General features: G+C 38.0%; 1 protein-coding gene across 4 annotated transcripts in view; it reads right to left on the reverse strand.

The window, feature by feature from the left end:
• The window catches only part of ROS1 (ROS proto-oncogene 1, receptor tyrosine kinase), a 105,548-nt gene that overhangs the window by 44,446 nt on the left and 47,199 nt on the right, over positions 1–13,903 (reverse strand). For all 4 annotated transcript variants that reach the window (XM_014734715.3, XM_070223686.1, XM_023650973.2 and 1 more), the window contains 7 exons: positions 12,303–12,565; positions 9,767–9,830; positions 9,247–9,449; positions 7,443–7,648; positions 6,052–6,338; positions 2,722–2,898; positions 1,175–1,377 (listed from right to left, as the gene is read on the reverse strand). In XM_014734715.3, coding sequence (XP_014590201.2) covers positions 1,175–1,377; positions 2,722–2,898; positions 6,052–6,338; positions 7,443–7,648; positions 9,247–9,449; positions 9,767–9,830; positions 12,303–12,565 — 1,403 coding nt within the window. The remainder of the gene's footprint in view (positions 1–1,174; positions 1,378–2,721; positions 2,899–6,051; positions 6,339–7,442; positions 7,649–9,246; positions 9,450–9,766; positions 9,831–12,302; positions 12,566–13,903) is intronic.

Here is a 13,903-nt window from a genome sequence, read left to right on the forward strand (position 1 = left end):
GACACACAAGTGAATACAATAAAAGATTAAGTTACATTATCTAATCATTCTTAGAAATAAAGTTTAAGAAAGTAAAAAGACTTTCCTTGGACCAATGGATCTCAACTTTGGTTGGACTTTGCAACCATCTGGGAAGTTTTAGGAAAATACTGATGCCTGGGTTCCACTCCCAGAGATTTTGACTGCATTGGTCTGGGGTGAAGCAGGGGCCCAGAGATTTTAAAAGCTCCATGAGCAGTCAAGGTTGAGAACCACTGCCTTTGACCCATATTAATTAGTGTGAAAACAATAAGATAGAGTAGCTCTAATAACAGAAATGTTCAATGCCACAAGCCGAATCTTGGTCATCCAAATGATCAAATCAGTCTCTCAAACAATTCCTCTTAGAAATGTGTAAAGGAAGGTAAAAACAGACAAAATAAGAGAAGTAACAAAAATCAGGTCTACTTTCTGTATAAAGTGTTTAATGTCCAATAGATGATGGTCAATTTCACCTTTCGAATTGATTAAATAATAGGCACAAAGCAAAATATTGGATACATATGATTCCATCACAAGGATGGCAACCGAAACACCAGCACCAATGATGGAATGAATTGTGCCAATTCATTCATTCATTCAAGAAATATCTAGTGAATGTCTCTACAATGCCCAGAGCTACGCTAGGTGCTGGGAATACAATGATGAATAAAAACAGACATAGTTCCCGTATAACAGCACATCTCACAACATACATAAAATAAAAGACAAAAATATAATATACACCTTTTACATTAGATATATGCTTTGGAGAAGATGTGTAAAGTAATGCTCTTTTTGTCCAATTCATTTCTCACATTTCAATCTGTAACCTGCTAGAAAGTTCACAAAAACAAGTCTCTATCACTTTCTAGGGATAAATAGATAATTAGGGAGGGTAACAAACTCAGTTCTTTCAGGAAACTGTCACCATGGCCATCTGCCAACTGGTTGGAGTTAATATACTTCCTTGAGGCTTAACTTACTCCTAGACAAAAAAGACTAGAACACAATACGTTTTGATGAGTCAGCTGTAAAAAGTTGCATAATAGCACATTTCAGAACATAATATCGATAATATTTTACTGTGACTGAGAATTTTATATCAAAAGAGAGCATCTTATGAAAAGACAAAGATCACCAGCTCCAATCTTACCAGCATTCTATATTTCAGTTCCGAGCTGTTTTCCCTGCCATTCACCTCTTTGTAATAAACCAGGTATGTTGGAGTAGGGCTGGTGATGGCATACTCTGTGAGGTTTGTCCTGGCGGGCGGTAATCTGATTGTGAGGCTGGTATTAGTGGCGTTAAGTATAGTTGGCTCTGCAATATCAGAAGCTAGAGACAGAAATGCTCTATCTAAAATAATAAGAAAAAAAGATTAAATATATACACATATATGTATGAGAGGAACAGCATATTTATTTGACATCGAGGGTAATATCATCTTTATTTTCATTTAACTTATAAGTATATATTGAAGATATATTGAAGATAAGATACATTGAACTGTTGCAAACACTCTTCAGCCTCAGAAAAAGGGAGCAAGGTAACTGGTAATTGCTTAGAACTTCCAGCAGATGGAGCTAAAGCACCCTTAATGTACCTAGACAGAAGCAAAATAAGTTGGCCCTTTTTTTAATTTGAAGAAAGTAATGAGAGCATTATATCAATTACATTTTTAAATGAATTTCAATTATGGAAACTCATGCTACTTTTAGGATGTGTGTGTGTGTTTACTTTCAAACAGATATGGACTTTTTAAATCTCTTAAATTTCTCAAAGTAGGAAATAAATTATTTTATCAAAATATGCACTCAGTTTAGTTAAAAATTCTGCAATTTTTTCATATTGTATGATTTACATATTTTTGTAATTGAATATATCTAAGCAAAGAGGGTTTGTTTCATTCATTTCTATCTCTAAGAGGGAATTACACTTAATTTAGAATGACATTGTCATCTTAGTGTCAGAGAGAGCTTGAGAAAAAACTCGGAAACAACTTGAGGTTTGAATGTCACCCATGAGGCTGTGTAATGCTGTTTTTGGTTTTGGTTGATTGGGTTTTAGATTCCAAACTCTTTTTATTGTGACTCTCAGTAGAAAATATCTTGTCAGTTCTGCCATGAAGTGATACAGGCATTCCTAAAAGTCATTGCCTTAAGCTCAATAAAATCCACAGAGCTTATGGGGAAAACAGAGTTAGGGGCACAACACTAAAAAACTTTATGAGTGACACATTTTTTAAAAAGACAGGAACTTAATAAAAATGGTAGCACAAACGTTCACATTAAATGGCTGACATACAAGAAATAGGCCAGCTTACCTTGAAAAAGGCCTGAAGTTTTATGCAATGCTTTTTGATACCACTGGGAGGTTTAAAATATGGTCACAGGAGAAAAAAGACAGAAAGAAGAGAACTTATGAGACTGGGAAGAGAAAGAGGACAGGCAGAGAGACTGACAGGACAAAAGTTTCCATGTCTAATGCTGCCTACCACAGCTTGAGCCGTGGATACACACAGAGAGAACTTCTGATGGAGGGCAATCGGCAACGGCACTATGCACCAAATCTTGACAGTTTGGAACAATGCAGAGAGCACAACAAAGGAGTCGGAAGGACAGCGCCAGAGAAGCATACACTATGAGACTTTTCTGACCCTAAACTGGGAGAACAAACTGATTAACAACGTGACTTTATTACCTGGAAAAGGCTGCAGAACTGAACTGTAAGCCAGGATATGCTTACTCCTTAGGGCCTGCCCCCGGGAGAGGATGGCCCCATTGCTTTTCTTTGCTTGATAAATCTGCGTACTGTCCTTCGCTGTGGCAATCCAGTATATAAACTCTCCATCCACAGTTAAGCTAACAAACATTTGTCCTATTGATTAAAAACATAAAATAAAGAGCATAACAAAATATGTATCTTATGTTTTCTGTTCTAAACAACATATGAAATCCTTTTTCTGTATCATTTCTGCTAAATTTTGAATCTTCCCATTATTTCAATATGAAAAAGTAACACTTGTATTTTATGTCATTAGGCTAAGGATTTGACAGATATGTTCTCATTTTAGCTCCATATCAAGCCAATGAGGCAAATATCATGGCTATTAGCCTCATTTTGTAGAAGTAGAAACTAAGGCTTGGAGAGTTAAATAATCTCCTCAAGGTCACACAGTTTGTAAAGGGCAGAGCTAGGATTTACGACTTACCTGTGTGACCCCATGTCAAAGGATTCTACCTGAAGGGAGGGAGCAGATGGTGGGCACAGGGCTCAGAGCCTTGCTCAATATTTTTATCGGTGATTTGTAGTGAATGCACAGTAAACATATTTATCAAAATTGAAGATAATACCATGATTCTTTCTGTCACTAGTAGGTTCAATTACAGACTTAAAATTCAAAAATATCACAACAGTCAGGGAATGGATTGAAATTTACTAGGCACAAATGTAACATCCTAAATTCAAGTTTAAGATCAACTCTAGAAATGAACAAACGAAAGAAATCTGGCTTAATAATAGTTAACATGAAAAAGAGTATAAATTTCTCAAGGCAGGCAGACAAAGACTTGATGCCTCTTTTAGCTGCAGGAAAAGAAGACCGAGGAAGTCAGAGGCCCACTGCACTGACCAGAACACCTGAGAATACGGTGAGTCATTATGGGGGCGACATTTAAGAGGCTATTAAGCAGATGGAGTGAAACGACAGGAGGGTGACTCTGGCAAAGAAAGATCTAGAAGCCACATCACCTGAGGAGTAGTTACAGATACTTGAATTTTTCCTTTAAAGGGACTGCTTAGAACGGACTATGACAGCTGTCTCGACATAGTTGTGTGGTATCATGTGGAAAGTGATTGATTTATTCTTTGTAAATTTAGAGGTCAGAAATCAGACCAATAAGTGGGAGGAATGGGGGAAAAACTTTGGCTAAATATAAGAAAAAAATCTAACATTTAGGATTGTCCAGGGGCCTGCCCCGTGGCCAAGTTCGTGGGCTCCGCTTTGGTGGCCCAGGGTTTCACCAGTTCGGATCCTGGGCGTAGACATGGCACCACTCATCAGGCCATGCTGAGATGGCGTCTCACATGCCACAGCTAGAGGGACCTAGAGCTGGAATACACAACTATGTACTGGGGGTCTTTGGGAAGAAGAAGAAGAAGAAGAAGAAGAAAAGATTGGCAACAGATGTTAGCTCAGGTGCCAATCTCAAAAAAAAAAAAAGCAAATATTTTTAAAAAATAGGATTGTCCAAAAAAATTAAACAGACTTCCTTATAAAGTGGTAAATTTTTTATAAACAGATGTTCAAGCAAGGCTGTTTTCATAGAGGGAATTTCTTCCAGTATCATGTCAGCTAAATGATCTATAAAGTCATTCTAATTTTAGGATTATGGATTTCAATCATGGATTCATGAAAGACTGACCAGTTCTATATGGACCCATAAGATAATGACCCATTAGATAATTCTTGTGTATCAGACGCAAGAAGAATTAAAGAAATTCTTTAAATTCTTCATTGTTAATAAATGTTCAAGAAAATTCTTCTAAATGTTCAAGAAAAATTTTCTGACGCTTGTTTAAATGGTAGGGAAGACTTTGCTCAAGACTGTTACAATGGAAGAGAGAGATGTGCTCAACTCCAAACACAACAAACACAGCTGGGTATTTACAGCCAACAAGCAGTGTGAGGAGGTTAGTGAATAGAAAACTACTAAGAGGAGATCTCAGCAGTAGGGAGATTCTTGTGAAACTGGCCTAATAGGATTTTTGCTAAAGGCAGACAACATCAAGGGTGGGAGACAAGGAGCTTGATCAGATACCAAGGGTGGGGGATTCTCTCTAAACTGAGTTAGCAGGATTCTTGCTAAAACTGGACTCAGCAAGGATGGACACAGAAGGCCAAGGTCGAGGCCTGGTTGAGAAAACGGCTCAGAGGAGCCTAACTAAAATTTATTAAGGAAAGAGTCTTTGTCATGGATTCAACAGAAACACGTAATTTTCATGATAAGAGAAGTTCAAAACGTTATCTCTACTCTTAAGCCCATTGAAAGTATATTGGCTTTGTTTCTAAAAGGCTCTGGGTGACATTTCAACAAAACCATGTATGGAGTTATAACACACACACACATATTTGCAATTTCAAAACTTCACTATATAAACCAGCAATGCCCAATAGCACTTTTGATGATGGAAATGTTTTATATCAATGCTGCCCAGTACAGTAATCATTAGCCACTTAGGGTTTTTGAGCACTTGGCATGTGACTATTGTGACTGTGGAATTAAATTTTTAATTTTACTTAATTTTAATTAATTTAGACTTAAATCACCACGTGTGACTAGCGATTACTATAGTGGACAGTGAGAAGTAGACTCTTGAGAATCTATGGGGGTATTTAGAGAGTATTTTTTTCTGCTACAATTACTCCTAATTAGAAGACTTCCAAATCACTTTAGACTTTCGAATATTTCCTCTTCTACAAGCATGTGAATTTCAACAGCTAGACCTGTCAAGTACTGACCTGCTCACACTGAATGTGGAGTCAATGGGATCATAGAAAGATTGTGGATGCTCTAATTAGGCCCAGTTTCAAACCCCAGTTCCTCTACTAACTAATTGTGGCTTTTTGAACAAGTTACCTTACCTCTCTCAGCCTCAGTTTCTTCATCTGTAAAATGAGGTTACTATTTTCTACTTCATCAAGGTGTTTTGACAATTAAATGAGATACGGCATTTAGTAGCACGCTTAGAATATATAGTTAAGCTCAATCAATTGTAGCTCTACTGTTAATTTTAAAATAACAAGAACCACCAAAAAAAACCCCACAGATCCAGAAAATTACATGCATGCCTAGATACAATTTGCCTGGAAACAACTTGACTTGAATTCTATAAGAACATTTGGTGTGGTCCAAAGCAAATACCAAGCATGTATTCTTCTGAGCAAATGTGGAATGTAAGCCCTTTTTAATGGGACAGGAAGAGCTGCCATTACTAATGAAGATGTACATACACACATGGGTGTCTTACCCAGCAGAGCAGGCATCACGATAACTTGCCAACACTGACATCCTTCCAGATCCATGGCCCAGATCTCTTGCCCTTTGACAAAATATATCTGTGGATTCTTTAGGTCAGAGGTATCAATAGTCATTGCTCCACTTAATTCAAATTCAGTCACATTGCAAGAACATTGGCCCCTCTCATCTGGATGGTTTGTGGCTACGGGTTGCAGAATGCGGTGGAAGGTCTGGTTGATAATACTGTAGTAGAACATCTGAGAGCCAAAATCAGAAACTTCTGTCCAATACAGGCGACTATAGGGGGAAGAAGAGACTCTCCAACTTGAGTAAAACATATCATTGCAAATATTAGTTTCTAATGAAGATCAATCATTCCTAATGATTGGAGAGGCAAATGCAGCATTTGGAGAGAACATGTCCTAGTGTCCAATAACCCTGTTTTGAGATGCAGGATGTCACACAAAGTCGTGTTTGTAGCATTTTCCAATGATTTCTCAATAAATGTGTTTACAACTAAAGCCTTGGACTATAATCACCTTAGGTGCTGTATCAAATGGCTTATTAATGGCTGTAAATATGAAATATATTTGCATAATTTCCATCAACACCCATCTCCATTCCCCTCCTCTCTAGGAAAGATTCACTGTGAGCTAATATCTGTTGCAAATTTCCTCTTTTTTTCCCATCCTCAAAGTCCCAGTATATATTCTGGTTGTAAGTCCTTCTAGTTCTTGTATGTGAGCCACTGCACAGCATGGCTACTGACAGACAAATGGTATGGTTCTGTGCCTGGGAACCAAACCTGGGCTGCCAAAGTGGAGCACACTGATCTTTAACCACTAGGCCATCAGGCCTGGCCCTCTGCTTCTTAATACTAGTTAACAATCTAGTTTCAAAATAAACTATAAATATGCTTATGGCACAAACAAAATATATCTTTCCAGCCTGAGAAACTGCTATTCAGTTGCTGAATGGAGGCCTTAAAACTCATCTTATAAGGACATTAGTTAAAGATGAATGAGCCCAGAATAGCTTTTTCTATACAAGACATGCTGCCATCTATCCTTCTCATTATCTGCCACTATCTCAATTCCCTTCTTGTCCTTACCAACTGAGAATATTATTGAATTCACTAATATAAAAACCTGCTTTGGCTTCCTGCTGGTAATTAATCTAATTTTAGGTTAGTGAAATTGTCAGTATGGATTAAGTTTACATATTTGTGGTTGTGGGCTCATAATTTATATGTAGAATTACTTACTATAAGTTAATATAATGAGTCAAGAACTCTAAGCACTTATTTTCCCATCATTGACTTTTAATAAGGCAAAGATATCACATTAAATATATCTATGTCTATTTCATCACAATAGAAACAGATACTCACTCTTAACATACCTTAAAAAAGGATATACAGAAAAAGAGATTATTGTTGAATTTCCTTTGCAAATTTTCAGCTTCCTGGGATATTTCACCTTGTGTTCAAGATCAACATCAAATATTTGCATTCCATTTTGTGATTCTTTCAGCACAAAGTAGAGATGCCTTGAAATCCAGTCAATTGTGATAATTGTGATATCAAAAACCAGTGCATCTCGGAAAATCTTAACAATAGGTAGAAAACACAGCCAAGAAGATAGTGGTCATTTTTTTCAAGTTTGAGGAATTTTCTGTAATCACTCATATTACTTATTTACTGCAGTTGTCTTTTGTAATCCAAAACCTTAACAACTCTGGATTGTGTGCCACTGTAACTTTGGTCCTCTTCTCACATTGAGTATTTTCCCTGGTTAATTTCAACTACCATGGCTTCAACTATAACCCATAGATCAGTGCTACAAATCCGCATCTTCAAGGAGGATCCCTCATTGAGTTACTAACTGAAATATCAAACTGCCTACTGGACGTCTCCATATGAGTGATCCCAGAAAACAGAACTCATCAACCTACCCCCCAAACCCCTTTCTCTCTTGCATTTTCTATTTTTATGAATTTCCAACACTCACCCAAGGAGGAATCCTGACAAATGTGGTTCATCCTTGACTTCTTCCTCCCATTACTACCCTTAGTAAATTAGTCCCATTTTCAGTATCTCCCAATTTATCCTCTCTTTTTTTCACCTCACTGCCTCTCATTCCCCACCCCCCACCCTGCCCCAACATTTCCTGTCTGGATTTCTGTGATAGTCTTTTAATTGTTTCAGACTTAACCTTCTCTCAATCATCATTCACACTGCTAATAGACAGGTCTTTCTAAAACACAACTTGATAGTGTTAATGACCCATTAAATTTCTTTAATGGCTTGATGTTGGCTTCAAGACTGACATTCAACTCCTTCGACTGCTTCACACAGTGAAGGAGGCCCATTATATTCAGGCTCCTGCCTACCTCTCCAGTTTTGCCACCTGCCTTTCCTCCACCCTCGCTCCCATCTCCCTTCCAAGCTCCCTCTATTTATAGCTCCCTGAACACGCTTTGGCTCTCTTGTTTGTCTGCCTCTGCACCTCCTACTCCCTCAACTTTCCCCCACCTTCACCTGGCTCATCTTCTTTGTACCCAAGATGTTTTTCCCTACCCCCACCGCCACCGCTCAACCCGATTGAGCATCCATTCTCTGTGTCGCACCACATCCTGCCCTCAGCATAGATAGCATTTATCCTCTCTTCTGTCTGTCTTCTCTACTAGCTAACATTCAGTGAATGCCTACCACATGCCAGGCATTGTGCTAAGTGCCCTACGTGGATTATCTCATTGAATCTTCACAAGAATCCTACGATAAAGTACTATGTAACCATAGAGGTTAAATAACTTGCCAATGGGCACAAATACAGTAAGCAGTGGAGCCAGAATTAAATTCTAGATTGACAGATTCCAAAGCTCACCCTCTTAATCACTATGCAATACTGTCCCCCTAGTGTTAGACTCATACTGGGCTGAGTTTGTTCAAGGACTGCGATTTTTTTAATCTATATTCCAGGAACTAACACAATGCCCTAAACCTAAGAACTGTTAAATTAATCCTGAATGACATTTGCCCAAAATCTAATTTGTATTCATTTGTGACTAAATAATCACACATCTACCCTTTTCAACCATTCTAATCTTAATGGCTCAACCACTGGCCAGTCATTTTAATTACAGGGTGGTATAACATGCAAATACTTTACTTCCTCTCTTCCAAAAGAATTACATAGTGAAATACCTCAGAGGTGGACAGATTGTGCATGTTTAGAAGGAAGAGCGAGTCTCCTTGAGCATAATACCCCATCGCATCATCAGCTGTGTAGCCCATGGCACTGATGTCTCTTTCTGCCGAAAACTTCCACACATCTTGATTTTGATCCATATCTGACAAAACTATCTTGTTTCCAAAAAGAATTATAAGGTATGGAAATGGGTTGATTTCTGAAAACAAAAAATAAGTAGATAATATGTATGAGAAAAATAACTTTAGCTTACCAAAATCGTTTGATTCAATATCAGGCCTTTTTGAAATCCACGAGTCTCCTTTGGGTTCATCTGATACACCAGCCTCAATCAAAACTGCTGAGGCTTTCTAAGCCTAGCTTTGTTTAAGCATGTTTGGTGATGATAAAAATTGATTGTTTTATTTGACTTTAACTTCAGCTCAGAGACAGCATTCATATGCCTGAGAATATGAAGGATCAAAAATGACTTTAAAACACTAATTGTTCTTTGTACAGATTTTAGATAACAGATACCTGATGTTTTGGACTTTACTATGTCAGAAAATGGTCCTGGTCCTTTAGATGTGAAGACCCGAACCTAAAGAAAGAAGAGAATACCAAAAAGTTGCATTCAACAATGTCCTCAGTGGCAATAATTAAGTTCTGAGACAAACTATTATTTCATTTCACACTCTTGAGACATACCACTAATAGTTTCAAATAGTTATTTACATCTAAGTATATAGCAATAATTCACTAAGAGGAAAAATATTGCCCCATACTCATGTTGGTGAGTCTTCCTGTCTAGAAAAGACAAAGAAATGGCACACTTCTCTATGGCAAAAAATTTTAATTTCTAAAAAAATTCTTCAGCTATTTCCAAAATTAAGTTATATACAATAATTAACAGAAATAAAACTATACAAATTATGGTAAACTTTCACTTAATCATGAGTTCAACAACTAGACGCTTCGCATAAATTTACATGCTTTTTTAAAAGATTTCTGAAAAGAAAATAATGATTAAACCTTATATTTGAAAATGAATTGTACGTTTCAAACCACTTTTACATGCACTGGCTCTTTTGATGCTCACAACTACTAAAAGTAGAAACTGGACAAGGATGATAATTAAGGTAAGTAATTTATCTACAAGACACATGTAGAAACTGACATATGAACCAAGTCTTCTGAGGTCTGTATACTTTTCTTCTCACTGTGCCATGCTGCATCCTAACAACAAAGTTTTGTTTTTTTTTTTTTAAAGATTGGCACCTGGGCTAGCAACTGTTGCCAATCTTTTTTTTTTTTCTGCTTTATCTCCCCAAACCCCCCCGTACATAGCTGTATATCTTAGTTGCACTCCTTCCAGTTGTAGGATGTGGGACGCTGCCTCAACGTGGCCTGATGAGCAGTGCCATGTCCGTGCCCAGGATCCCAACCCTGGGCCACCGCAGCGGAGCGCGCAAACTTAACCACTCGGCCATGGAGCCCGCCCCGACAAAGTTTTTTTAAAAAACAATTTTTATTATGTCTTTTATTATGTAATAAATCATTTCCATTTCCAACCCTTGTATACGTACAATGATCTATAAAGAAAATTGACACCCATAATGATGGTCTTGAAAGATAGATTCTTAAGTGCTCTTTCAATCAACAAAATATTGGATTACTTCTATTGTACTTCTAGTAGTAAATACATTTGACTATATTCTATATATTACTATCTGTGTATGGTGTGTGTGTGTGTATATATATATTACATATATATATATCAAGCAGTCTTCTCTTTTGCACAGGACCATGTTAAGTAAAACTCATGCACATCCATGCATATCATTTTGCACAGTTCTGTGGCAGCTGGGATTTGAAACTATATATACATATAGACAGATACACTTAACCAGAACGTGGATTTAACTGGAACTCACATAATTCTTAACAAATAGGAATGTGTATCATCTTTAACTTTGATGTACAACTATTTTGATTAGTATATGTAGACCTAATATATTATTAAAATAATTATTAAATTAGAATTTAACAAAAAGAAAACAGATCCTAGGAAACTCAGACCTCTAAAACCACTCTCCAAAATATTGTGTTCCCTCAAAAGAAATGGAAAATAACTCTAAATATGTACAACATTGTCACCAACCTGGTATTTAATGAGGATATGAAAATTATTGAGCCGTCTATCGTAAAAGGAAAGCTATTTCATATTAAATTTAAAATGCCAAAATGAGGTGGGAGTAGTTTTTTTTTCTTGATTCCTATTCTCTCTGACTTTCTCCTCTATCAGAAGCTAGGTGATAACTGTTCGATGTCAGCTACCCAGACCCTCAGTTTTTACTTCCATTGGTAGCTCTGAGTCGGGGCATTTAGATGATTCACAGCAGTGATGTGATACGATAGAAAGGACTCCAGAAGCTGGACTACAACACACTGCTTCCTAGCCATGCAGCTTGAGTTATTCACTGATACACCCAGGGACATGGCTTTTCCTTCATAGACAGTGTGAGGATCAAATGAGATCAAATAAAGACTATAAAAGAACCTACCATGGTACATGGCCTATAGTGATCGAGTCAAAAAATAATAATTTGTTCTGAATCTGAAAGTAAGAAAGTTGTCAAGGTGTCCTTTACCCGAGTTGTCCCCTCTCCGCTCTATACCTTTGCTGCCCACTTGACCTCTAAGATCACACTGTACCTCAAACTATTGACAGAGTGGCAGAATTCTTAACCAACTTCTTTAATCAACCTTCTATTTGCACTATTAAGACCCTTCTATGGGTCGGCCCGGTGGCACAGTGGTTAAGTGCGGGCATTCCTCTTTGGCGGTCTGGGGTTCGCCAGTTCGGATCCCAGGTGCAGACATGGCACCGCTTGGCAAGCCATGCTGTGGTAGGCGTCCCACATAGAAAGTAGAGGAAGATGGGCATGAATGTTAGCTCAGGGCCAGTCTTCCTCAGCAAAAAGAGGTGGATTGGCAGCAGTTAGCTCAGGGCTAATCTTCCTCAAAAAAAAAAAAAAAAAAGACACCCGTATCCTCGTTTTCACTCTCGTACCTGGAAGGCAACAGTGTACCCAGGACTCATGGCCTCAAGTTGAAAAGACATCACTGAAGGAGTGACATTGACAGAAATCCAGTCTTCAAATGTTTTGTTTTCATCACTTTGGTTGGATATTTGATAGAAAATTTCAAATCCTGTTAACGCACCATTTTCATGCTTAGGCTTATTCCACCTAAATTCTACCACAACTTCATTCTTGTCATGGTATTTTCCACTTGGCAATATAAATATTCTGGGATTCTCTGGTGCTGATGGAACTGAAAAGCAGAGACACAGATAGGGCAGAAAAGAACAAAAGGTTGACTTTTACCACTCATGATGGGGGTCTGGAGCAACTTAGTCATAAAGATTCCAGGCAGTTGAGGTATGTCTATCATATTCTTAAAGATCTTCAGGAGAGAATATTCCATAGATTTCTTCAGGAACCTATCCTGACATTTGAGCACATCTTCCTTTTCTCCAGCCCAAATCCCTCTTACCCTCACCTAGGCACGTCTTTCTTGTCTGTGCCCTGTATAGGTGGAAGGTGGCTGGTTCTCCTTGTAAAATACAGTATTTACTCTCCTCCTGACTGAGTCACCAGGAAGGAAGGCAATAACTCTGCCCAGCCTCTAGCCAGTTCAGCGTGTAAAATAGAGTATATCAGGGATGAAGCTCCTCTCACTTTGAACTCCCCCAAGGAGGGAAGAAGCACCCCCAAGAGTACAGTTTGGGAGTTGCCATTTATTCTAGAGCCAAATCAAGCAATTTAGTCCCTCTTAGTTCTTTAATTAATTTCTCTCTTTCTTAATCAAAAGAAATTCCTCTGCCTGATTTCCAAGTCATTCCATCCAAGATGTCCCTCATCTTTCTTAGGATTCCTCCACATGGTCTGTTCCCACTCCCACACTCCAATCACATTGCTTCTTAATGTTCAACACTCACATCATTATCGAAGTTATCCAATCTCCAGGCCTTCTTACACGTACTCACATAGGGTGCCTCTTCTTGCCTTATCTCTCAAAGCCCAGTTAAAGTTTCCACTCCCCAAAGGCCTTCCCTGGCCATACTAGTCTCTTGCATCACCTTCTCCTAAGAATGCTGAGAAGCTTGATACAGGTGAAGATTTCATAGTCTTGTCTATTCACTATATGTCATTGCTACTCAGTTCTCACTGTCTTATTTCTATTATCATTAGCAGCATATGCATTTATCTCTCTACTGTTTTATGAGCTCCATCAGAGAAAGCACTTTTTCTTATTCCTTGTTAAATCCCCCCAGATCTAGTATAGGACTGGCACACAGTAAGTGCTTAATAAATATTTGTCAGTTTGAATAATTTCCTGACTATGTTGTAAATTTCCTTAAGGCAAGGGGCAAATCTTATCATTCTTCCTTATTGCCCTCAACATCCAGCAGAGTGCTGGTGAGCCTAATTCCCAGCTCATCCCCTGATGGATGCAGTCAAGTCCATTTCCACAGAAGAATCCAACCAAAGCTGACATCCCAAGACAATCTCAAAGAGAGCATACCTGGATCCAAATGCTAACTGCTCCAGAACCTTCCCAGGCTCCACTATGTTCCTGTTATGAGACTTATGGATAAATATTGATGAA

This window comes from Equus caballus, chromosome 10 (genome assembly GCF_041296265.1).
Source record: "Equus caballus isolate H_3958 breed thoroughbred chromosome 10, TB-T2T, whole genome shotgun sequence".
Lineage (NCBI taxonomy): Eukaryota > Metazoa > Chordata > Mammalia > Perissodactyla > Equidae > Equus > Equus caballus.